Source organism: Loxodonta africana, chromosome 7 (assembly GCF_030014295.1).
Source record: "Loxodonta africana isolate mLoxAfr1 chromosome 7, mLoxAfr1.hap2, whole genome shotgun sequence".
Taxonomy (NCBI): domain Eukaryota; kingdom Metazoa; phylum Chordata; class Mammalia; order Proboscidea; family Elephantidae; genus Loxodonta; species Loxodonta africana.
The window spans coordinates 6,974,918-7,000,591 of record NC_087348.1 but is presented as its reverse complement, the minus strand read 5'-3'; the positions used below and the strand labels follow the sequence as shown (position 1 = coordinate 7,000,591).

At 52.7% G+C, this 25,674-nt stretch overlaps 1 protein-coding gene across 5 annotated transcripts; it reads right to left on the bottom strand.

Moving 5' to 3' along the window:
* Positions 1-11,711: 11,711 nt before the first annotated feature.
* Positions 11,712-25,062, bottom strand: C7H11orf24 (chromosome 7 C11orf24 homolog). 5 transcript variants are annotated; one of them, XM_003419387.4, is made up of 4 exons: positions 24,949-25,062; positions 20,308-20,497; positions 14,559-14,730; positions 11,712-13,194 (listed from the first exon to the last, which is right to left on the bottom strand). In XM_003419387.4, exons 3-4 carry the CDS (start codon positions 14,632-14,634, stop codon positions 12,056-12,058), a joined length of 1,215 nt encoding a protein of 404 aa, XP_003419435.2. In that variant the 5' UTR covers positions 14,635-14,730; positions 20,308-20,497; positions 24,949-25,062; the 3' UTR covers positions 11,712-12,055. The 5 variants fall into 5 exon arrangements, with proteins under 5 accessions (XP_003419435.2, XP_064143719.1, XP_023415293.2 ...); XM_064287649.1 differs by having other exon boundaries at positions 20,308-22,328; positions 24,949-25,059; XM_023559525.2 differs by lacking the exon at positions 24,949-25,062 and adding an exon at positions 21,065-24,815.
* Positions 25,063-25,674: the final 612 nt, after the last annotated feature.

Below are 25,674 nucleotides of genomic sequence, written 5' to 3'. Positions count from 1 at the left end.
AGGCCATGATTCCCAGTATTGTGTGATTGTCCATCATTTTGTCATCTGATGTGGTTTTCCTATGTGTTGTAAATCCTATCTCTATGATGTTAATGAGGCAGGATTAGAGGCAGTTATGTTACAAAATTAGAATGAGTCCATGAGAGCCAAAGTATGACCTTCAGTATATCCCACCTGAATTTAGAGAACATCTCAAGAATAGACTTGATGTGTTGAACACTAATAACTGAAGACCAGGTGAGTTGTAGAATGACATCAAGGATGTCATATATGAAGAAAGCAAGAGGTTATTAAAAAGACAGGAAAAAAAGAAAAGAACAAAATGGATGTCAGAGGAGACTCTGCAACTTGCTCATGATCATTGAATAGCTAAAGCAAAAGGAAGAAATGATGAAGTAAAAGAACTGAACAGAAGATTTCAAAGGGCAGCTCAGGAAGACAAAGTGAAGTATTGTAATGACAAGCGCAAAGACCTGGAGATGGAAAATCAAAAGGGAAGAACACGCTAGACGTTTCTCAAGCTGAAAAAACTAAAGAAAAAATTGAAGCTCCGAGTTGCAATAGTGAAGGATTCTACGGGGAAAATATTAAACGACACAGGAAGCATCAAAAAAAGATGGAAGGAATACACAGAGTCATTATACCAAAAATAATTAGTCAACGTTCAACCATTTCAAGAGGTAGCATATAATCAGAAATTGATGATAATGAAGGAAGAAGTCCAAGCTGCTCTGAAGGCATTGGCGAAAAACAAGGCTCCAGGAATTGATGGAATATCAATTAAGATGTTTCAACAAACAGATGTGGCGCTGGAGGTGCTCACTCGTCTATGCCAAGAAATATGGAAGACAAGCTGGCCAACTGACTGGAAGAGATCCATATTTATCCCTATTCCCAAGAAAGGTGATCCAACCGAATGTGGAAATTATCGGACAATATCATTAATATCACATGCAAGCAAAATTTTGCTGAAGATCATTCAAAAACGGCTGCAGCAGTATATCGACAGGGAACTGGCAGAAATTCAGGCTGCTTTCAGAAGAGGACGTGGAACCAGGGATATCACTGCTGATGTCAGATGGATCCTGGCTGAAAGCAGAGAATACCAGGAGGATGTTTACCTGCGTTTTATTGACTATGCAAAGGCATTTGACTGTGTGGATCATAGCAAATTATGGTTAACACTACGAAGAATGGGAATTCCAGAACACTTAATCGTGCTCATGAGGAACCTTTACATAGATCAAGAGGCAGTTTACATAGATCAAGAGGCAGTTGTTCAGATAGAACAAGGGGATACTGATTGGTTTAAAGTCAGGAAAGGTGTGCGTCAGGGTTGTATTCTTTCACCATATCTATTCAATCTGTATGCTGAGCAAATAATCCGAGAAGCTGGACTATATGAAGAAGAACGGGGCATCAGGATTGGAGGAAGACTCATTAACAACCTGCGTTATGCAGATGACACAACCTTGCTTCCTGAAAGTGAAGAGGACTTGAAGCACTTACTGATGAAGATCAAAGACTACAGCCTTCAGTGTGGATTATGCCTCAACATAAAGAAAACAAAAATCCTCACAACTGGACCAATGAGCAACATCATGATAAACGGAGAAAAGATTGAAGTTGTCAAGGATTTCATTTTACTTGGATCCACAATCAACCCCCATGGAAGCAGCAGTCAAGAAATCAAAAGATGCATTGCATTGGGCAAATCTGCTGCAAAGGACCTCTTTAAAGTGTTGAAAGACAAAGATGTCACCTTGAGGACTAAGGTGCGCCTGACCCAAGCCATGGTATTTTCAATTCATCATATGCATGTGAAAGCTGGACAATGAATAAGGAAGACCAGAGAAGAATTGACGCCTTTGAATTGTGGTGTTGGCGAAGAATATTGAATAGACCGTGGACTGCCAAAAGAGCGAACAAATCTGTCTTAGAAGTACAACCAGAATGCTCCTTAGAAGCAAGGATGGTAAGACTGCATCTTACATACTTTGGACATGTTGTCAGGAGAGATCAGTCCCTGGACAAGGACATCGTGCTTGGTAAAGTACAGGGTCAACAAAAAAGAGGAGGACCCTCAATGACACAATGGCTGCAACAATGGGCTCTTACAATGGTTGTTGGTGTGGTGCAGGATGGGGCAGTGTTTCGTTCTGTTGTACATAGGGTCACTATGAGTCGGAACCGACTGGAGGGCACCTAGCAACAACAACCACATGTTATTGAGGCAGGAATCAATCTACAAGATTAGGTTGTGTTTTGACTCAATGTCTTTTGAGATATAAAAGGAGAACTGGGCAGAGAGACAGGTGGACCTCATACCACTAAGAAATAAGAGCTAAGAGAATAACGCATTCCTTGGACCCGGGGTCCCTGCGCTGAGAAGCTCCTCGACCAGGGAAGATTGATGACAAGGACCTTCCCCCAGAGCCGACAGAGAGAGAAAGCCTTCTCCTGGAGCTGGCACCCTGAATTCGGACTTCTAACCTCCTAGACAATGTTCCGCTGCTATTCATAAAGTTTTCACTGGCTAATGCTTTTCAGAAGTAGACTGCCGGGTCCTTCTTCCTAGTCTGTCTTAGTCTGGACAATGAATAAGGAAGACCGAAGAAGAGTTGACGCCTTTGAATTGTGACGTTGGGGAAGAATATTGAATATACCACGGACTGCCAAAAGAACGAACAAATCTGTCTTAGAAGAAGTAAAACCAGAATGCTCCTTAGAAGCAAGGATGGCGAGACTGTGTCTTACATACTTTGGACATGTTGTCAGGAGGGATCAGTCCCTGGAGAAGGACATCATGCTTGGCAGAGTACAGGGTCAGCAGAAAAGAGGAAGATCCTCAACGAGGTGGATTGACACAGTGGCTGCAACAATGAGCTCAAGCATAACAACAATTGTAAGGATGGCGCAGGACCGGGCAGTGTTTCCTTCTGTTGTGCATAGGGTCGCTATGGGTCGGAACTGACTCGACGGCACCTAACAACAACAACAACAACAACAACATAGCCTCCTAGACTGTGACAGAATAAATTTCTGTTTGTTACAGCCATCCACTTGCGGTATTTCTGTTATAGCAGCATTGGATAAATAAGACAATACCTTTTCTTGAGATTTCTTTTTTTGATATAAAATTTACCATCATAACCATTTTAAAGTGTACAGTTCATTATCGTTAATTACACTCACAATGTTTTGCAACCATTGTTTATTTCCAGGACTTTTCATCATCCCCAAACGGAAACCCCAAACCCATTGAGCAACCACTCCCTATTGCCCCACCCTTTAGCCCTTGGCAACCACAAATCTACTTTCTGTCTCTATGGATTTGCCGATTCTGGATATTTCACGTAAGAGGAATCATACAACGTGTGCGGGCTTTTGTCTCTGACTTATTTCACTTAGCGTGATTTTGTTCAAGGCTCATCTACATCGTAGCCTGTGTCAGAACTTCATTCCTGTTTGTGTTGTTTAGTTGCTGAGGGGTCAGCTCCGACTCATGGTGACCCCATGTACAACAGAGCAAAACACTGTTCAGTCCTGCTCCATCCTCACAATCGATGATATGCTCAGGGCCATTGTTGTGGCCACTGTCTATTTTGAGTGCCTTCCAACCTACGGGGCTCAGCTTCCTTCCGGCACTGTATTAGATGATGTTCTGTTATGATGCTCAGGGTTTTCATTGGCTGATTTTTTGAAGTAGATCCCCAGGCCTTTTCTCCTCATCTGTCTTGGTCCGGAAGCTCGGCTGAAATCTGTCCACCACGGGTGACCCTGCTGGTATTTGAAATACCGGTAGCCTAGCTTCTAGCATCACAGCGGCGTGCAAGCCGCCACTATTTTATTGTATGGACAGACCACATTGTGTTTAGCATTCATCAGAGGGTGGGCATTTGGGTGGCTTCCACCTGTTGGCTATTGTGCACGGCGCTGTGATGCACCTTCATGTACAAGTCTGTGCCTGGACAAACGTGCTCAGATCTCTTAGGTGTACAGCTGTTGTGTTGTTAGGTGCTGTCGAGGCAGTTCGGACTCACAGCAACCCTACGTACACCAGAATGAAACAGTGCCCAGTCCTTTGCCATCTTTACAGTCGTTGTTATGCTTGAGCCCACTGTTGCAGCCACTGTGTCAATCCATCTCATTGAGGGTCTTCCTCTTTTTCGCTGACCCTCTACTTTACCCAGCATGATGTCCTTTTCTAGCGACTGATCCCTCCTGACAATATGTCCAAAGTATGTGAGACCATAGGGTTTTCAAGTCTAGACCTTTGGAAGCATACCACCAGGCCTATTTTCCAAGGTGCCTGTGGGTGGGTTTGAACCACCAACATTTTGGTTAGCAGTCAAGTGCTTAACCGTTGCACCACCAAGGCTCCTTAAGGAAATATATGCCAAAACAAACCCACTGGCGTCGAGTCGATTCTGACTCGTAGCAACCCTATAGGACAGAGTAGAGCTGCCCAAAAGCGTTTCCAAGGCTGTAAATCTTTAGGGAAACAGACTGCCACATCCTTCTCCCATGGAGCAGCTGGGGGGTTCGAAGTGCCAACCTTTCAGTTAGTAGCCAAGTGCTTTAACCACTGTGCCGACAGGGCTCCTCAAGCAAATATATGGAAACCAAAAATTATTTATGGTTTAGGGATGGGGGAGGAAGCGGGAGCTTTCGTTTGGGGGACAGTGAGTATATGGTAACGGTGGTGGAATAATTCGGAAAAGGATAGCGAGATTCTTGCACAATTTGAAGAATGTAATCAATATCACTGAATTATACATGTAGAAATTATTGGTGTATGTTTTGCCGTGTATATTTTCACCACAGTAAAAATATCATAAATCATAAAGTGGAAGAGTAATTAGAAAAAGATAGCTAAAAAAAAGGGGTGCTTGCTTCAGGTTGGGGTTCCCGGAAAGCAGACTCTGAGGCAGAGTTCAGCACGCAGGGGACTGGTTAGAGACTGCTCTCGGGATCAGCAGCCATGGAAGAAAAGAGAAGGGAGGGGTGCAAGATTGGAGAGAGGGGTAGGGGGATCTGTAATACAAGCCCCATGAGGAGCTCTGTAGAGGGTCGGGCCTTTGTGCCCCTGTATTGGCCTCTCCTTGGAAGCAGCCACCCTGGGGAGCGAACATGGCCTGGGGTGGGGGGCCCACTTCAACTGAGGCCACTGCCAACAGCATTTCCACAACTGGGTGATAAGTCCTCCCTTCCTGAAGGAGGCGCAACCCAGCCTCCACCACTGTCCACCCCTCTGGCTCCTTGGACCACCTTCTTCACACATTCTGAGGGCAGCTCCTCAACACCCGGGGGGCTGCTCTTCCTGGGGAAACGCACGCAGTGTAGAATGCTTGGCGGCATCCCAGGCTTCCATCCACTAGATACTAGGGCACTCCCCCAACTGTGACAACCAAAAATGTCTCTAGATAAATGTCCCCTGTGGGCAACATCACACCCCACTGAGATCAATTCAATTAGTGGTTTGTCTGAGTCATGACATGTTTCAGGGGTAGAGCAGTTCCTGCTGGTGGGAAGGTTCAGGGTGTGGACATGGGCATGGGTGGTTGAAGTGGAGGGAGGGAAAGGTCCCTGGAGATAAAGAGTTCAAAGTATCAGGAAGTGGCCCAGCTCTGGCAGAAGGCAGACAAGAGAGGCTGGAAACCCTTCTGCTACCAATGCCTGCAAACGTTGGATAAAACATAGCGAAAATCATTTCTAATACATAGCTGAAATTAAAAGTGAGATGCAGCCCGTGTGTGTGTGTGTGTGTATACAGTTGTATGAGTTTTAACGCATGCATAGATTTGGGTAACCACCACTACGAGGATAAGAACAGTTCCAGTACCTTCCCCCCGCCATTCCCTCATGCTGCCATTCTCCACCCCCTAACCTTTGGCAACCACTGATCTGTTCTCCATCCTTATATTTTTTCTAGAATGTCGTATGAACGAAATCATTTAGTATGGGTCTTAGTCACCTAGTGCTGCTATAACAGAAATACCACAAGTGGATGGCTTTAACAAAGAGAAATTTATTCTCTCACTGTCTGTAAGTGACAAGTCCAAATTCAGGGCATCAGCTCCAGGGAAAGACTTTCTCTGTCAACTCTGGAGGAAGGTCCTTGTCATCAGTCTTCCCTTGGTCCAGGAGCTTCTCTGCCAAGGGACCCCAGCTCTCAAGGATGCACTCTGGTCCTGGTGCTCCTTTCTTGGTGGCATGAGGTCTCCCTGTCTCTCTGATTGATTCTCTTTTATATCTCAAGAGATTGCCTCAAGACACAATCCAGTCTTGTAGATTGAGTCCTGCCCCACTAACATAACTGCTGCCCATCCTCCCTCATTAACATCATAGAGGCAAGATGTACAACATATAGGAAAATCATACAATACCGGGAATCATGGCACAGCCAAATTGATACACACATTTTGAGGGGGACATAATTCAATCTGTGACAGTAGGTAAACTTTGGAGAGACTGATTTCCTTCATGAGAGTGATTTATGTTGTTTCAGGTATCCGTAATTCATTCCTTCATGTTGCCAAGTAGTATTCCCTGTATGGACAGCGGTACCTGAGTTTGCTCAGCCGTTCTCCCACTGAGGGATGTTTGGGTGGTTTCCAGTTTTTGACTATTATGAATAAGGCCATTATAAATACTCACACACATGGTGTGAATGTAAGTTTTCATTTTCCTTCGACAAATAACTAGGAGTGGGATTGTTGTGCCAAATGGTAAGTGTATGTTTAACTTTATAAGAAACTGTACCATTTTGCCTTTCCACCAGCAATGTGTGAGAATTCCAGCTCCTCCACGCCCTTGTCAGCACTTGGTATGGCCAGTCCTTTCTATAGTAGCCTTTCTGGTAGGTTTGTCATGGTACCTCACCTGCTCTACACAGCTCATGCTGCCAGCCCCTCTGACCTGGTCTCACCTCGTCTCCCCCTTGGCCTTCTGGTCCTCACTCTCGGGGCTTCTATCTGTCCCGGAGCCTCTGCGCTTGCTGGTCCCTCTGCCTGGAGCTTTTGTTTCTGGATTTTTTTCCTAATCATTGTGGGAGTCATGGGGCCCTGGTGGTGCAGTGGTTAAGCACTCAGCTGCTGACCTAAAGTTTGGCAGTTTGAAACCACCAGCTGGTCTACTGGAGCAAGACGTAGCAGTCTGCTTCCGTAAACATTAAAAAAAAAAAAAAAATTACAGCCTTGGAAATCCTATGGGGCAGTTCTGTTCTGTCCTCTAGGGTTTCTACGAGCCAGAATTGACCGGACAGCAATGGATTTTGCAGGGGGGTGGGGCATTGAAGGGTTTTAAGCAGGGTACTATTATGATCTGAGTCAGGTTTGAAATGTCATCCTGGCTGTTTGTTGAGAATGAATTGTGGGTGGGGGTAGGGGAGCAGGAAGACCAAGATAGCTGGATGAGAAAACGGCTATCAGGCGCTCTGAGCCCAGTACCTAGTAGGGACTCAAAAACCATCAGCTGTTATCAGTCACTGTGCCAGATAGAACTTGCTCCCTCTTTTTCCTCAATTGAAGAAATTCATTTACTTTTTCCCCAGGTACATAGATAATCTAACTATAGGCAAGTTTTGATACGCAGGAAAACCCTTCTGTTTGCTAAGTGAATCATTTTTACAATTTTAAAACACTACATAGCTTTCTTGGACTGAAGCAGGTCTGACTTATTTTTAAGCAAAGCTATAGGTGTGAACATTGTGGCTGAGCATGGACCTGGCTTGCCCTAAGCCACCCAGCTGTGGGGTCTGAGACAGAAACCCAGGATTAGCGAGCCTACTGCGTTCGCCTGACTCAGGGCTTCCCGGTGGGGAGAGACAGGTACGGGCACCAATAACAACCCCGCCTAGAGCACACAGTCCCACTGTAGGAGAGCCCCCACGGTCTGGGAGCACTGGGAGGGGGAGGTTGTCCCAGTGTGGGGTCACCTGGGAGGATTCCCAGTAACATGTGAGGAACTTCCACAGTAGAGCTGGGGGCGGTGGGCGCGGCGTGGAGGAGGCCCAGCACCCAGGGGGAGGGAGACAGGTGGAAGGAGCCCTGACCACCAGAGGGTGCCCTTGGACTTGGTTCGCTCTTCATGGCTAAGCTGTCCTCAGGCCATTGGTGCTGAATGTGGCTTTGGAGAAGGCACCGCCACTCCCGGCCGCCTGTCCTCCTTGGCCAACATCTGTGGACAGATGGACCCAGGGTGAATCCTGTCCTGCCACATGCTCCCTGGGTGACCTTGGGCCAGCGATTGGCCTTGTGCCTCAGTTTCCTCACTGTGAAGGGCAGAGAGTCCCTGTGGGCCCCAAGCCCTAAGCCTGGCTGTCACTTCCCTGGCCGTTCCATTCCAACTCCTACCCATCAGATGGTGACCGTGCCCCCTTGTGTGCCAGCGCTGGACCCTGCCACAGGAGCAAGCCTTCTGGAAAAGGGAGCCATCCTGACCTTACACGGTGGGTCAGGTGCTTCCTCTGTGCACACACCTACACACTGTAGGTGCAGGGCACTCGCCCGCACCCATGGGCACCTGGAGGGCTGGGACACGCCTATTCATCTCTGAATCCCTGACGCCCAGCAAGGGGTTTGGCAAACAATGGGAGCTCAATAAATGCCTGATGGACTGACACTGAACTGGATCTTCCTGCAGAGGTGCCCAGCTCACACCTAGGCTAGTGGCCTCTGAGGCAGGGAGATGCCCAGGCTCAGCCTTCTGGCCCCCAGATTCAGAGAGGCCTGCAAGGGCCCTCCCATAGTCAGCTCTGCCCTGAGCATTCTTGAGACCACTCTTCTGCTTGGCCAAGATCTGCTAGAGGGGTCTGTCCTGGCCCTGAACGCTGGAGGAGGAACTCGGCCGCTATCCAGGTGGGGCCCCTGGCAGGCAAAGGTGCAGTCAGGGTTGTGTTTTAAAGAGGCCCTTGGCTGCAGGGCGGAGGATGTCTGGGCTGGCCTGGGAGCAGAGAGTGGGGAGAAGGAGCCGCTGCCTTACAGAAATATTTAGGAAGGTCAACAGGACTCAAGGGCGAAGCACAAGTTTCCAGCTCAGGTGAGTGACGCTGTTAGGTGAGGGGGCTGAACACATTCCGGGGCCAATGCTGAGCTCTGCCTTGGATGCCGTGACTTTGGGGCCCCTGTGCCCCACCAGGAGAGCCATCCAGAACTATCACCAGAAAACAGGACCCCCAAGGAGGGAGGGCGGAGGTTGCAACCAGTTCTCCGGGGGACTAAGGCATTCGGAGCCTTTGGCTAGGGCAGAGGGACAGTGGGCCCTGTGACAGTCCCACCCCCTTTCTCAGCTATAGGAGCACCAGGCAGAGGCCTGGGACAAGGCACTCATAGTACGTGGGAAAACCTCAGGGCCATGGCTCACATGGGTTCAGGACTCTGGCTTCCCAGGGTGAGACTCAACCAGCCGGGGTAGGAGACTGCCCTCCACAGGCCTGACACAGACCAGACATGGAGTTGGGAGGGGGATGGCCTGGTGGAGCAAAGTTGTTGTTAGTCACTGTCCAGTCAGCTTTAACTCGTGGCCATGTGTACAAACTAGAGCTGCTCCATTGGGTTTTCAAAGCTGCGGCCTTTCAGAAGCAGACTGCCAGGCCTTTCTTCCAAGGTGTCTCTGGATGGTTCAAGCTGCCAACCTTCTGGCTAGTACCCAAGCACTGAATCGTTTCCACCACCCAGCCCCTCCCCCACCCAAAGCCCCCAAACTCTCCACCTCCAAGCCCAGAGCTCCCTGTCCCAGGCGGAAGGGGGCTTCTTAGTCTGGAGGATAACACTGACCGACAAGCCAGAGGCTGGAACCAGCCACCTTCTGGACCATCCTCAACACCAACGCCTGTACTTATACATGAACACGTGGCTGGGTGTGTGATGGAGCCCATGGGAGGAAGGGCAAAGGGCAAAAACAGCGATTAGTATGGATAGCATGACTCAGCGAAGGCCAAGAGGAGGGAAGGGGCAGCTGGGGCCAACGAGGGCCAGCGGTGGGCCAGCGGGGGCTGCCAGGGGGCCAGTAGGGGTGAGTAGGGGGCCAGTGAGGGGCCAGCAGGGGCCAACCGGCCTCAACAGCTAGAAGAAAAGGCTAGAGAAAGCTAGGATGGAGTGAGAGGGAGACAGGAGGGGAGGGCTGTGAGGTTCTGGCCCAATCCCTCAACTCCGCCTAGTTCTCCATCCTTGGAGGGTAAATTATCTCAGTGGTTTGCGGGTTTATTCTGTCTTTGTCTATATTATGGGCCATTTAAAATTCTTTTTGGAGGAGGTAGGATTTAAATAAGAGAAAGTGGACACCCAGGCCTGGCTCAGGGAGGTCTCTGCCAGGGAAAAGGGACACTCAGACAAAACAGCCGCTTTTCCTCGGTGCTGGGGTGATGAGTAGCAGGCCAGCCCCCTCTCCACCGGGGCCGTGCCATTCCTCCACGGCCTCTCCCCATTTTGCAGATGGAGAAGCTGGGCTCGTGGAACATTCTGTGCCTCGCTCCAGACCACACAGTTAGTAGCCGTGGACCCGGGCTGGGAAAGTGGCTTTACAACAAGCCCGGCCCTCGTCGTCGGCTGTCAGCCCAGGGCAGGGGGCAGAGAACGGCCAGAGGCCAACCTCAGCCCAGGGAGGCGGGAAAACAAAGAAAGCTGGACTCTGGAACCACCTTTAATGCTGACTCTGGCCTTCTCCTCTGTGCCTCCATTGCCGCATCTTGACAATGGGATCGTACTGTGGTTTCCTAGGGCTGAGCCAAACCAAAAACCAAACCCAGTGCCTTCGAGTCGATTCCGACTCATTGCGACCCTATAGGACAGAGCAGAACTGTCCCATAGAGTTTCCAAGGACCGCCTGGCGGATTCAAACCGCTGACCTCTTGGTTAGTGGCCGTAGCACTTAGCCACTGCGCCACCAGGGTTTCCTCTGGGGCTGAGGGGCGGGCTAAGTGAGTTACACGCTTCGATAGAAGAAAACCAGTGGAGCCAACTCTGACTCACGGCAACCCCACGTGTGCAGAACACAACTGCTCCACAGGGTCTTCAAGGCTGTGCTCTTTCACATGCAGATCGCCAGGCCTTTCCTCGGAGGTGCCCCTGGGTAGGTTGGAACTGCCGACTTTACGTTAGTAGTTGAGCACATTACCATTTGTGCTTAGCACAGCGGCTGTCAATGTCGTGCTGATCGCTGTGACCTGTGAGGACTCTGGACATCACAAAGCACATCCCGCTGAGTGGCCGCTGGGCTCACAAGCCTGGGGTCCGAGCCCGGCCCTGCCCCAGCTCCAGCCTCTCGTACCAGCAACAGTGGCCCCCACCCCAGAAGGGAGCTGTGGGGTTTCAACCAGACGGGCAGGCGCAGGTACTCAACGTCAGGGTCGCTATGATTCGGTCTCAGCAAGCCCCGGCTGCTGCCGGCTGACCACCTGTCCAGACCGTGAGGCTGCGACAGGTGCACTCACCTGTGGTGTACAGAGCTGGACCCACAACTTCCACGCCCAAGCCAGGCTCCCGACAGTCACCACCCAACAGTCCAGGGAAAGGACAAGGATCCATCTCCAGGTGGGCCAGAGACGCCCCTCCATCTCCTGGGGGCCTCCTGCCAGGTGCCTGGGGCAGGTTTGGGTACAGGCACAGCAGACCCCTGGGGCCTCCTATCACACTAAATGTTTGCAAAAATGAACCCATCATACACAGTTCAAAAAGGCTCCCAGAACACACTTACACAGACAGATGGTGTCACCAGAAAGCGTCATTGCTTTAATTTGGGTCAGGATCTGAGACACCAGGGGCCACGTGGCCCGCCTGCCCTACCCGGCAGCAGAGCTATTAGGATTATTGCCCGCGCTTGTCAACATGATCATTTACAAAAATAAATATGAAAAAAGCAGCAACTCTTTAGTGATCATGGAATTAACTGGACAGCGATTAAGCACATGTAAGCATCCGGTCTATCTTCTAAATTGCACCAAAAGAATTTGGAAGCACTTGGTTTGGTCTTGGAGGCAAAACGGAAGGACAGGGAAGGGCCTGGCCTGGCACCCGCCCCCGCTCGGGAACGGCTGCAGGCGGCCTCCCCGGACTCACATTTCTGAGTCGGCGTACATTCCGTTGATTAAATAGTCCACCTGCGTGTAGTCCTTCTTCTTGTAGCTCTCATAGGCTTGCAGGGCAAACAAAACCAGGACGGTGATGAAAAGGGTCACCCCAAGGAGGAGCACCGCCAGGAGGAAGCTCTTGTTCACCAGGGACAGGGCAAGGGGCTCGGTGGTGACCACCAGGTACTGGCCTTGGGTGCTGAGCGGACACGCTTCTGTGGCTGGCACCTTGGTGTCTCCGGAGCTTGAGAGGGTTGTTGGCCCAGCAGGAGCAGTACCTGGTGCAGCTTCCGTCCCTGCCGACGCAGGGGTCTGGGTCACGACTGGCCCCGTGGTCCCCTGGGTCGATGGCGTAAGGTTTGGCTTCATCTGTGTTGTGGAGGACGGGGCCTTTGCCGTGGGGGTTGGGCTAGTGTGAGGTACTGGCGCTGTGCTGGCAGGTGGCTCCTGTGTTTGTGCCTTGGTTGTGGCTGTTGTTGCGGTGGACACTGAAGCCACAGAGGGGACGGTGGTGGGCTTGGGCGTTGTGGCCGAGAGGGTGGGTGTGGACCCGCTTGTCATGTTAACCACAGGCCAGCCTGGTGACGTCTGGGAGGTGGGACCCTGTGCAGATGTGCTAGGAGCCTGGGCGCGTGTGGCAGAGGTGACGTTGGCTGTGGAGTTACCCGTGGTAGGCCCGGAAGGACTGTGCCTGCTAACGGGACTGCCTGTACTTGGCCTGGTCGTAGCCACAGTCTCAGCGCCCGGGGCTGCCGTTGTGGCTACTGTTCCTGGCGCGTGTGCAGGGGGTGTGCTCAGAGGTGGAGGCCTGGTGGCTGCTGTGGACGAAGTCTGTGAGGCAGACGTGGGGACGGACAATGCGGGCCCTGTGGGGGCTCTGGGGGACGTGCGGCTGGTGCGGCCTGCACTGGCTGCTGTCATACCCGCCTCTGTCCTGTTCATTGTTTCGGTTGTGACTTCAGTAGAGTTGGTGTCAGTCACCAAAGTCCCTTTGGTTAACGTGACAGGAGAAGGTATCACCACGGTTATTCTTTCAGACGTTTTATCCTCAGCCCTTGCTGCGGATTCCCCGGCTGGACTGTCCTGGACTGAATGACTCTGCGTCTTCTTAGGGAATGAGTAACCTTAAAGCCAAAGGAAAAGGAGACAGTCACGTTCAGGACGTGCAGGTGGACAGCACAGAGCGCTGAAGTCCCAGCTCCCAGGGACTAGCCCAGTGGCTGTGCTGGGCCCCTTCTTCTTGGCCCAGTGATGGGAGGTGACGTGGGGACATGTTCCCCTGCGCTCTTCTTACTGCAGCATCTGCTGTACGCTGCCCTTCAGACGCCCTGGCGTTTTGATTTTAAAACTCCTTCAGCCTTTCTGAACCCCAAGTCCACTGAAGGTTTAAGAGCTTCACTGTTATGTATTACTGAATTAGGTCACCCAAAAGTGTGGGTTGCAAACCCTAACCGCTATGCATGTGGACAGGAGCCCTGATGGTGTAAGGGTTAAACACTTGTCTGCTAACTGAAAGCCTGGTAGTTTGAAACCACCGAGAGGCACCTCGCAAGAAAGGCCTGGTGATCTGCTCCCACAAAGATTATAGCCTAGAAAACCCTACAGGGCAATTTCACTGTATTGTGTGGGATCGCAGTGAGTCAGAATCAGCAACCTACACGTGGATGCAATCCCATCTGGGAACGGGGTTTTCTTCATTAACGAGGCCACATCAGCGTAAAGCCTGTCTTAGGCCAATCACTTTTGAGATGTTAAAGGAGTGGTTTAGGCACAGAGAAGGACAAATGGGGAAGATGCCACATGAAGATTGCCAAGGAACGGATGAGTAGAAGCTGGAGAGAAGAGCCCTCCCCCAGAGCCGACAGAGAGAGCCTTCCCCTAGAGCTGGCACCCTGAATTCTGACTTCTTGCCTCCTGAACTGTGAGAAAATACATTTCTGTTCATTAAAACCACCCACTTACAGCAGCATTAGGTGACTGAGACATACACTAATTGCTCCAATTCCCAAAATACCAGACTTCAGACAGAGGGGAAGCCCCGCATCACAGGTGCTACCCACTCTACGAAAACCCACGAAACACACACCCAGGTTTGCAAGGGAGATAAGGAAACCACTGCACAGAAATTCCCACCGGGTGAGAATGCCTGGAGACAAACATGGCTGGCATGGATTCGGAGCGGCATCAAATATCTGGTGTGCGAATGGATGAACACCCCTGTGAAGTCTGGACTGACAAAAGGAATCACATTTTGCAGGGCCAAGCGGGTGAACCTTCGGGGGTTCCGCTGCCTGGTCCCGTTGGGGGTCCCTACCCACGCTGGCCCTGGAGAGGTGGCTGGGTCTGACAGCCCTTCCCAGCCCAGCGCCCACGGAAGATTGGGGTTCCTGACACACTGGCCTGGGACTGCAGGCCCCCTTCTCAATCCTGGGCTCAGGAAGCTTGGGGCTACCATGGGCCTGTCCTGCAGTCAAAATTTGTCACTGACCTGAAGAATGCGATGCCACTTGGCTTTCAGAGAAGGATGAGCAGAAAACCCATACGAGCAGAAGGACTGTCCACATCTTGTGGGCGAGCTGGGATCAAGGCTGGGTCGTTCCGGGCTCCCAGCCACTGGCTCCTCGGGCAGCTCACGACCCCCTTCTGCTTGGCTGAGCGATCTGTGGGTGGAAAGAACATGGGTCAGCAGTGGCCAGCCTCACTACGGCCCAGGCTCGGCAGGCACCTTCCCTGGGCAGCTGTTAGGGCCCGGAGTGCAAACAGAGCCAAGTGTCTGACCAGGGCCAGCACCTAGCAAGAGCATAACACGTGCTAGCCGTGGTAACAACTATTTGTCCAGCATTGCACACTTGATGGGTTTAAGGCAATTCTCAAACCCTGAGAATTCGTTAAAGCCAGCCACCGAATTCATTTAATGAATTTGGCCTCAGCCAGTTCCCACTAACCCAACCAAGAGTCCAGATTTTGAAAGGGCAGTAGAGAGGGCCAAGATCTGGACCTGCTCATAGGCTAGGCCTTCCAATCACCAAGGTCACCCGAGTCTTTCTCTCTGACTTTTCCCGTGATTGCAGAGCTCCCCATGGCAACTAACCATGCCTTTTACACAGATGCTGCTTAACCATTCATTCCTCCATCCACTGATCCCTACCCCCATCCAACCACTCATCCCTACTCCTCTCCATCCACCCTTCCATCCATCTAACCATCCAACCATTCCTCCCTACTCCTCTCCATCTACCCTTCCATCCAACCATTCATCCCACCTCTCCATCTACCCTTGCATCCATCTAACCATCCAACCATTCCTTCCTCCTTCTCTCCATCCACCCTTCCATCCAACCATTCATCCCACCTCTCCATTTACCCTTCCATCCATCTAACAATCCAACCATTCATCCCACCTCTCCATTTACCCTTCCATCCATCTAACCATCCAACCATTCATCCCACCTCTCCATCTACCCTTCCATCCATCTAACCATCCACTCATTCCTTCCTCCTTCTCTCCATCCAACCATTCATCCCTACTCCTCTCCATCCACTATTCCATCCATCTAGCCATCCAACCATTCATCCCTCCTTCTTTCCATCCACCCTTCCATCCATGTATTCATCCAATCATTCATCTTTCCTCCTCTCCATTCACTTTTCTATTCATCTACCTATCCCTTCATCCAACCACTCGTCCCTCCTTCTCTCCACCCACCCTTCCAGCCCTCCTTTTCTCCAACCATCCATCCATTCATCCCTCCTTCTCTCCATCCTTCCACTCATTCACCCATCTATCCCTCCCTCCATTCAATATTTTCTGAGTGCTAACTCATATGCCAGGCAGTACATTTAGGACAGAAAGATGAAAAGCACATGGGCCTGCCTCCAGGGAGCCTACAGTGCCTGGGAAAGGATGAGGGAGGGCAGGGTTCTTAGGGCCCAGAGGAGGCGCTAAACTTGGCCAGTGGTGGTGGACTGTATGCCAGAGATGGTTTCCTAGGCAGAACTACTGGGCCCTGTTCTGAAAAATGAATGGGGGTTCACCTGGTGGGGGAGGGGGGCGGCGAGAGAGCAGCAATGACACCAGCAGGGCCAGAGACCAAGGGACAGCACGGAGAGACCGGACAGCACTGAGCGAGAGGTGTTGGTGGCTGGGTTTCACAACGGGAGTCAGAGCCCCACGGGCTCTGGTGATGGGTGTGATGAGGCCAGAAGGTGCGTTAGCAAGAGGGATGGGCGAGGAGGCAGGCACGAGTGGAGCCTGGGGATGAGGAAACAGGGTCGCAACCCAGGCAGGAGGGGCCACGGTCGGGGGCTGTGGGGCAGGGTGGCAGGGTGCCACCGAGAGACTGAGAAGGGCACTGAGCTGTGGCCACGGAAGCCCAGCTGTCTCCAAGGGCGACGTCACAACTGCAGAACTCCCGCGTTCACCCCCAGGGCGTGGCCTCCCCAGGGCGTGGCCTCCCCAGGGCGTGGCCTCCCCAGGGCGTGGCCCAGGCCAGCCTGGGGCTTCCTGAGCACACGGGGGCCTCTGCCCCCGACGACACCCAGAGCCCTGCCACTTGCCACCGCTGGAGCCCCTCACTGCAGGTGCCCCAGGTCAGCTTAGCAGCCCCCCTCCCCAGCTGCAGGCCTTGCTGTGAAGGCCTGGACAGGTGACCCAGGTCAGCTGCAGGCCTTGCTGTGAAGGCCTGGACTCGGGCAGGTGACCCAGGTCAGCCGCAGGCCTTGCAGTGAAGGCCTGGACTCGGGCAGGTGACCCAGGTCAGCCGTAGGCCTTGCAGTGAAGGCCTGGACTCGGGCAGGTGACCCAGGTCAGCCGCAGGCCTTGCAGTGAAGGCCTGGACTCGGGCAGGTGACCGAGGTCAGCCGCAGGCCTTGCTGTGAAGGCCTGGACTCGGGCAGGTGACCCAGGTCAGCCGCAGGCCTTGCAGTGAAGGCCTAGACTCGGGCAGGTGACCCAGGTCAGCCGCAGGCCTTGCAGTGAAGGCCTGGACTCAGGCAGGGGGAATAGACAAGGGCATGGTGTAGATTTAGGGATGAGACAGGCTCCTGAGGCTGCTTCCACACCTGTCCTGCCTGAGGATGGCCGAGGCCCTCATGTCCGCACTGAGCCCTCACTGTGAGAGATCCAGCTGAGATGTCACCCTGTCACAGAAGGGAAGCCCTCATGTCACTCGAGGAAAATGTCCTGACCCCCTTGCCCTGGTGTGGATGCTAATCACTTCTCTCCCGGACCTGCAGCTAGGCTACTTCTTGTGGCAGCTGGCTCCCCCCCACCCCTCCTCCTAGAAGCCACTAACTTGTCACCTTTAAACCTCCCACCCTGGCCCTGACCCACCTGCCACCCCATGGTGGCCAGATAGATCCTGTAATCCACAAAGGCGACCCTGTCTCCACTGGCTTAACCCCCTTGCTGTCCCAGGGTGACCCCAAAGCTCCTTCACATGTCCCAGGGGCCCTTAAACTCTGGCCCAGATCGACAGAGGGCACGTGAGACACTTGCGGGTTCCACGTGTCAGGCTGCGCCACACTTGCCAAGTCCCTCTGCTGGGAGCACCTGCTAAGTGAAAAGGCTCCACCCAGATCGCCTCTTCCAAGGAGTCTCTCCTGCCTGACCTGCCCTCTGCCCAGAAATGCTTCTGGGTCCTGTCCTCAGTCCCAGCACCACCTGATGTAGGCTTCCTGCAAGCGGTGCTCTGTCTCTCTTTTCATCTCCAGCAACCTGGTGCCCACACGGCACTTGACACCAAGTAGGTTTTAGGAAGTGTCAGCCCAATGAGTAGTGAATTAATGAGTGAGTGGCTGGGTGAGTGAATGAGTGAGTGAGTATAAGTGTGGGTGGGTGGGAATATGAGTAAGACTGAGTTAGTGAGTGAAGAGTGAGTGAACGGGTGAGTGAATGAATGAGTGAATGAGTGAGAGAGTAAATGATGTCTCCACTTCAAGGTGGCCCCACCACGCCCCCTCCAGCTCCCTAGAGCAAAGCCCTTTCGTTCATTCTCACCTTCCACAGAGGTGATGCGAAGGCGTGAATGCATCTTTAGAAAAAAGTCAGGTTTGTTTAAGTAAAGTGATAATAAGAACGCAAGGGAGCAGTCACGAGGAAGTCAGGACTTAGCAGACTGCAGCGGAGACCCAGGCCTGGCACTGCCAGGAAGCGGGCGGGTGTGGCTCTGCTGCCCAGGCTCTACTCAGGGACCCGACCATTCACTGCAGGCTTCTCAACAGCAGCTTCTAGTCCCTGAAGAAGCAATAGGAACAAGGGGAGCAAGTGCAGGGAAGTGGGGCTCAGTGGTACAGTGCAGGGGCCCATGCTTCTGCTGGGCTCAAACCCCGGCTCCTATGCTTACTACCTGAGTGGCCCCGAGCCTTGCCTCGCTGTACAAGGATGAAATGGGACACGTATGCAGACCCTCCACCTGGCGCCCAGGCCTGGGAGCCCAGACGAATGGTTTGGGGGTAGCTCTGCCTTCCAGGCTCAGCCGTTGGCTGGTCCCAAGAAGCCCTTCCAGCTCAGCTGGGAGTCACAGCAAAGCAGCCTCAGCAGCACAAAGGGCCGATGCCCGGGGTGGTGGCCGGGTGGCATCCTGCGCCTGTAACCATGGGGACTGCTGTCAAGTGGCCCCACGACCGGAAGCCTCCCTGCCGGCACAAACCCTTCTGGAAGGCTGGACATCTCCGTGCTTCTAGGTCTCTTCCAAGAGCACTAACTGGACTCTGGCTTCAAATGGTGTTTTCCCTCCAAAACCACCTGCGAGGGCCCTGGTGTCTCACAGGCTTAGAGAAGCGAGGCAGCCCAGCAAACCACAGATTTGCATTTGTTCTCTAAGAGCTAAATGCATTCTTTGTTGTCACAGAAAAAAAAGTGGGGGTAGGTTGGGAGAAGCAGCAGTATCATGACGGGGAAGGACTCAGGCTGGAAGGTCACAGGCACACAGAGCCCACGTCCGGTCCCCGCCGGCTGAAGCTGCGCAGCTGGGCTCCTGGCACGTAACTGTATCTAACTGGCTCTGGCACGCTACCATCACTGGCCTGAGACGCTGCGGGCACCAGAGCCCTGGATTTGGGGTCTGCTGGGTGAGTTCTGGAGCCCTGAGAGCAAATGGTTAAGCACTCGACTGCTACCTGCAAGGTTGGCGGTTCCAGTCCACCCAAAGGCTTCTTGGAAGAAAGGCCTGGAGATGTATTTTCGGGAACATCAGCCACCGAAAACCCTATGGAACAGTTCTACTCTGACACACGGGGGGTTGCCATGAGTCGGAATAAACTTGACGGCAACTGCTATGGTTTTTTTTTTCTTTTTGGGGGCGGTATTAGTTTGAGGAGGGGTGATGTGACAATGGCTCCCTGTGGGCAAGGAGGGTCCTGGCTCCCTGGGCGCAACTGGCCGTAGGCCCCTACGCTGCCCCTTCTCTACACATCTCTGGAGCAGGGGTCTTTGCAAAGGTCCAGACAGAAAATACTTTAGGCTCTAAGGACCATATGGTCTTGGTCTTAGCTCCTCTGCCTCTGTGGCGAAAGCAGCCACGAACGCTGTGCAGACCAATGAGGCTATCTGCCAATAAAACGTTATTCACAAAAGCTGGCAGCAGGCAGGATGTGGCCGCTGAGCTACAGTTTGCCAACCCTGCTCTGGGCTTCAGAGAACTTGAGTTGTTGCACCAGCTAAGGCAAGGAGGGAGGTGGCCACTCAACTGCCGGACACAGTGTATTGAGTGAAGCTTCTCCTTCCTGTCCAGTTCCTCACCCCGAAACAACATGGACCATCCTGTTCCTGGGTCCAGGGACAGCCTAGGTCTGTCTCCTCCCAAGGCCTCTTCTGCTAAGAGGTGCATCCGCCAATCCCCTGTACAGCCAGGGACAGGGTGGGCAGGGACACCCTAGGGCTCCTGTGGGTATTACAGTATTAGGTGACAAGGCAGAGAGACAGCTTCTGGTGGTAACTGGCATTTGTGTCACAGAAGCAGAAATGGGCCACAGAGGACCAACCACATGTCCCTGTCCCCTCCTACCTGCCCCACCCATGCGTGACCACCCCGGTCTACCCCAGAAGGCAGGCCCTCTGATGGGGAAGGGCCACAGACCAGGCCTGTCAGTGACTAGAAGGCTCAGCCCTCTGGGCTTTCCTGTTTTCCATTCTCCTTGGCTCTCCCACGGACCCTGCAAAGCCTCCACAGGCCTTCTCGGGCTCACTGTCCCGTCACCAGGCTGAGAGCCTGGCCTGTGGGGCTTCAGACACCCACCAGAGGCAGCTGCTCAGGGCGTGCTCCCAGCGTGGGCCATCTTCCTCCGTGGAGTGCTGTGAGCTTGGCACTGTGTGAGGTCTGGCTTGGTGGGAGGTGAACTCAGCTCCGGGGGGCGCTCCCTAGCCATGGCATGCCCTGTGGCACACGTGAGGCACAGGGAGACGCTCCGCTTCGGCATCAGACATACCTAGGATTCAGAAAAGAGTAAACAACGCTCTTTAGGGAAAAAGCATGGGGAAAAACCCAGTGAGGAGGAGGGCACCGAGACGGCAGCACTCAGCAGATGCTTACTCTGGGAAAAATGACAGCGTGCTGCAAAATTTAAATGGCAAAACTAACTTCTGACCTAGCAATTTCTACTGCTGGAATTTCTCCCAAGGAAGCAATGGGACAGAAGTCCAAAGATAGAGATACACAAAGATGTTCATCACAGCAGTATTTATAACAGCAAACCACTGGAATGGTTACGTGAAGTATGGTCCCATCCACACACGAAATACTATGGCAGCTATTAAAAAATGTACATTTTATTGATTGTCATGGGAAGATTTGACTCAAGCATCATTAAATGAAAACAAGCAGGCTACACAGAAGTATGTATGCCATGATCCTAGACCAACAGCTGCCTTCGAGTCAGCTCTGACTCACAGTAACGTCATACACTATAGAATGAAACGCTGCCCAGTCCTGCCCCATCTTCGCAATCATTGGAATGCTTGAGTCCACTGTTGCAGCCACTATGTACCCTGAGTACCTTCCAATCCAACAGGTCCATCGTCCAGCACTGTATCAGACAACATTCTGTTGTGATTCATAGGGTTTTCATTGGCTCATTTCGGAAGCAGATCACCGGGCCTTTCTTCCTAGTCTGTCTGAGTACAAAAGCTCTGCTGAAACCTGTCCACTACGGGTGACACTGCTGGGGTTTGAAATACCAGTGGCAGAGCTTCCAGCATCACCGCAACACGCAAGCCCCCACATCACGACAGACTGACAGACAGGTGGTGGACTGAGATCCTATTTTTGTTTAAATACATGTGTTAAAGGGTCTGGAAAGACTCACACCAGAATGCTAATGACGGTTATCCCTGGGGAGTGGATTTACTGGTGGCTGTCATTTTCTACTTTATATCTTTTTGTTGTTGCTGCTATAAGCATGTGTGACTTTTGGAAAACATTTCTGAAAGCCTCGAATAAGGAAAGTGTCAGGGTTTCTTCCAGTGCTGTGAGCTACAAGACAGAAAGGCACAGAGGAAGATTTTAATAATTTAGGGAAACTACGTGATTTACATAATGAGAGGTGGTTTTCCAGGAATCAACCACAACTTTAGAGGAAGCCAAGAGTACAGCTGTAACGCAGACATGAACCAGCACGAGGATGATCTCTCACTTATGAACATCTAACATACACTCAGGAGATTTTAGCAGCAGCCCATCACCTCCTACGGTGGGCAGGCTAGTAGGTGGGCGGGCCTGAGGACCGGCGTGGGCCTGCTCCCGAGCACACACGCACGTACACGCAGCCGCACACTTGTGCACGCAGCCACGCTCACATGTACACACACAGCCACACACACTGTCACACACGTGACTGCAATCATACTCATGTGTATAGACAACCACACACACACTCATGCACATGCAGCCTCGTGCATGTCCACAGCCACACACATTTGCATGAAGTCACTCACACGTACACACAGCCACACACATCCATGCACATAGCCACACACATGTCCAGACGGCCATACACAAGGACACATGGTCATACACACATTCATGCACACACGGCCACACACAAAGCCACGCATGCGTGCAAGCACAGTCACACACATATGTATGCAGTCACAGGCACACCTATGCATGTGTGCAAACGATCACACATTCATTTACATGCACAAAGGTGAACAAAAGCACGGAGTCTCTCCCTAGGCTCTTAGGAAACCGCTGCTGGGCGCCGTCACTGCTGTCCCCCTCAGCCTGGACGGGGCCACTCCACAGGAACAGGGACTAGGCACCTGGAGAGGCAAAAACAGGCTCTCATGCTGTGACCACATCTCTCTGGCACAGTCCTGCCTCCACTTTCCGATGGCATATTCTAAGTGTCCAGACTTATGCGTGGGGACCTGCACTTATCTTTATAAGTTGACTGGCCACACACAAACCCACTTAGAAGATTTAAGAGTCGTTTCCTTCAAGGGCTGCAGCGCACCTCAGAGGAGGGAATGCCCCAGCTGTCAGCAATCTGCCCTCAGGACACAGCAGTTATTCTCATTATTAGTGGCACAGGTGGAGCCAGCCCTGGGACCCTAATAGATGGAAGGGAAAGAGGCCTGGGGTGGGGACGAATAAGAAGAATGAAGTTCCCATTAAGTGGGAGATCAGAGCAGACAGAAAGCTGGGGGGGGGGTCTCCTTTTTCAGGGTATCAGCTCCCAGCAGGATCTGCAAGGGAGGTCCCCACCCCGGGCTAGGCAACAGACACTCCACAAGAAAGGTCCCCAGGTTGTGGCCCTGGACCAGTCAACTTCCCAACTGTTTTCTGGTCTGCGACCTTGAGACTCCTCCCAGCACCTCCCAAGTGTCTCCAACTTCTTGTGTTCTCAACTTGGGCTTGGTTTTTAATTTTTTTGAACCTGTCTGCTACATGCAGAGGGCAAACAGTTTGTGTTTGACTACTGACAACTGCTAACCTAAAGGTCGGCAGTTCAAGCCCACCGAGTGGTGCCATGGAAGAAAGGCCTGGAAATTTGCCTTTGTAAAGCTTCCATACAAACTAAACTCACTGCCGCCGAGTTGACTCCGACTCCCAGTGGCCCTACAGGACAGAGCAGTACTGCCCCACAGGGTTTCCGAGTCTGTAAACCTTCACGGAAGCAGACTGCTACATCTTCCTCCCATGCTGCAGTGGTTCAAACCACTGACCTTTTGCTTTTTTTTTTTTATTACTGTGCTTTAAGTGAAAGTTTACAAATCAAGTCAGTCTCTCACACAAAGCCTTAAACACGCCTTGCTATGTACTCCTAGCTGCTCTTCCCCTAATGTGACAGCCCACTCCACCTCTCCACCCTGTACTCCCCCTGTCCATTCAGCCAGCTCCTGTCCCTCTCTGCCTTCTCATCTCCCCTCCAGACAGGAGCTGCCCACATAGTCTCATGTGTCTACTTGAGCCAAGAAGCTCACTCCTCATCGGTATCATTTTTGTCTTATAGTCCAGTCCAATCCCTGTTTGAAGAGTTGGCTTTGGGAATGGTTCCAGTCTTGGGCTAACAGAGAGTCTGGGGCCACGACCTCTGGGGACCACCAAGGTTTACGTGAGCAGCTGAGCACTTTAACCATTGTACCACCAGGGCAGCCAAGAAAAACCTATGAAGCAGTTCTACTCTGACACACAGGGGGTCGCTGTGAGTTGGAATCAACTGGATGGCAACGGGTTTGGTATTGCTTAATTCTTTTCGGAACTGCTTAATTCTTTCCCTGGCATAGATGGGTTCCAAAGATCCAGCAGGAGGAATCCAGGCTCGTAAGGGACCATAACGGTTGCTCCACCTTCCATCACATGGTTGATATTTATTTTCCATGACATCGCTCCTGTCCTTACTCCAAGTTGGGGATGCTACACATACCAAGAAGAAGGGATTACGGAAGCAAATACAGGACAAACCACAGATGCCTGATCCTGACACGTCACCCAGCTGAACTTTGGTAGCAGAATCCCAAGGAGCAAGGCATGTGGTTCTGTGTCTACAGACATTGCCCTGTGGCCCAAAGGAGGCGTCTCTGTGGCAAGCTGGGAGCCTGGAGCACTGGATATCGTCTTAACGACATTTCTTGCTTAAATCAGGGTGGCAACTTTTCAGGTTTATGGAAGTTCTGGTATGACAGCTAAATGCTGGTCAAGGATCTAGTTTTTGCTGGCAATTTGGGTAGATCTGACATTCCTTCACCCATCAGGCAAGCCCAGTATATGATGGGAAAACGTGTACTTTACTTTCTTCGTTGGTTTCATGAGAATTTTCGAGCTGCCTTCCCCAGGGGGGAATAGCTGCACATTGTTAAAGGCAGATTTTGAAGCACAATGTTTATGCCTTGTGGTAAACCATGTGGACCTGCCTCCTCCTACCAGTCTAACAGTTAGGTATCCACACTAAGCAGCTATCCAAACTCACCGGGGAGAGGTAGGCAGGTAGATGGATGGACAGGTGGACAAGGTCGGGAGAGGGGGGTAGGCCTGGCCACCCACGGGGCCAGCTCTTTGGGGGGAAGTGTTCCCTTTCTGGGGGCCAGTCTGGCCTTGGCCTGGCCCACGCGTGGGAAGACCTTTTGGTTCCCTGCCCAAAGGGATTGGGATCCCCTTCAGCCCTCCTCCCTCCTCTTGGACCCCATCCAGCCTCCCCCAGTTTTGGCCCCAATTGACTCCGCTCCTCCTGTCCTCTTCCTCACCCCCATTCCTCATCGTTTCGAACCGTGTCCCCAATCGCCTTTTCTCTTGCCCCCTCCTCCTGCCCCTGACGCCCTCATTCACCCCCTCCTGCCTCTCGTGCCCCCCATTCAACGGTCCTCTTGCCCTCCACTTCCCTCCCTCGGCCCCAAGCCGGGTCCGGGAGCCCTGACAGCAGCTACCCTGACAGCAGCTTACCCGGGCGCGGCAGGTCTGCGGCGGCCCGACGGCCCTCGGACGGCGGGGAGGCGCCGCAGCCCGGAGCTGGGACGTGGCCGGCAGCGGGGAAGTACCGCCAGAAGCCAGGGCTGCTCTGGGTGGCGGCCCCAGCGCGGGCCAGCCCGGGCCGCCCCGGAAGTGACGTCAGGGGGCGGGCAGAGCGGAGCTCCGCCCCTGGAGGTGCCGGCACGGTCTGGCCCGACCGGAAGCGAGGGGCGGGGCCTGGGCGGATCCGCGTCCAGCCCCGCCCACCGCGGGCCCGACTCTGGTTGCTTGGCCCCCCGGGCCGGAAGTAGCTCTTCTGTGCAAGTTGTGGCGGAGCTAGGTGTGTCTGGGGCTCGCCGGGCCCGGCGGCGGGCAGGGCAACAAGCCCGAGAGGGCGACGCCCCAGACACGCCTTGTAAGGACTTCCGGTCCGGCACCTCGGTGCGCTTCCTCCTTCAGACGCTTATCCTGCCGGGGCGGGGGGCAGGCTCTGGGTGTCCTATAAAGAGTGATGATGACAGCGAAGGTGCCAGGCCCCGGGCTAAGCAGCTTTACCTGCCGAGCCAGTAGTTTAATTCTGCAATAGCACTATGAGAGCATTACCGTTGTCTACCCCCACTTTACAGAGGCGGCAACTGAGGCTTGCAAAATGCCTTGTACATTACATGTGGGATCACAGGGGGCCAGGTGGGCTGTGGAGGAAAGGGTATGGGTACGGGG

What these genes read in the sequence shown, in the direction of transcription:
- C7H11orf24 (XM_003419387.4), bottom strand. Translation starts at nt 14,634, where the DNA reads ATGTGGACAGTCCTTCTGCTCGTATGGGTTTTCTGCTCATCCTTCTCT. An exon ending in AGTGGCATCGCATTCTTCAG is followed by an intron (nt 13,195 to 14,558) that starts GTCAGTGACAAA and finishes TTTGGCTTTAAG; the next exon opens with GTTACTCATTCCCTAAGAAG.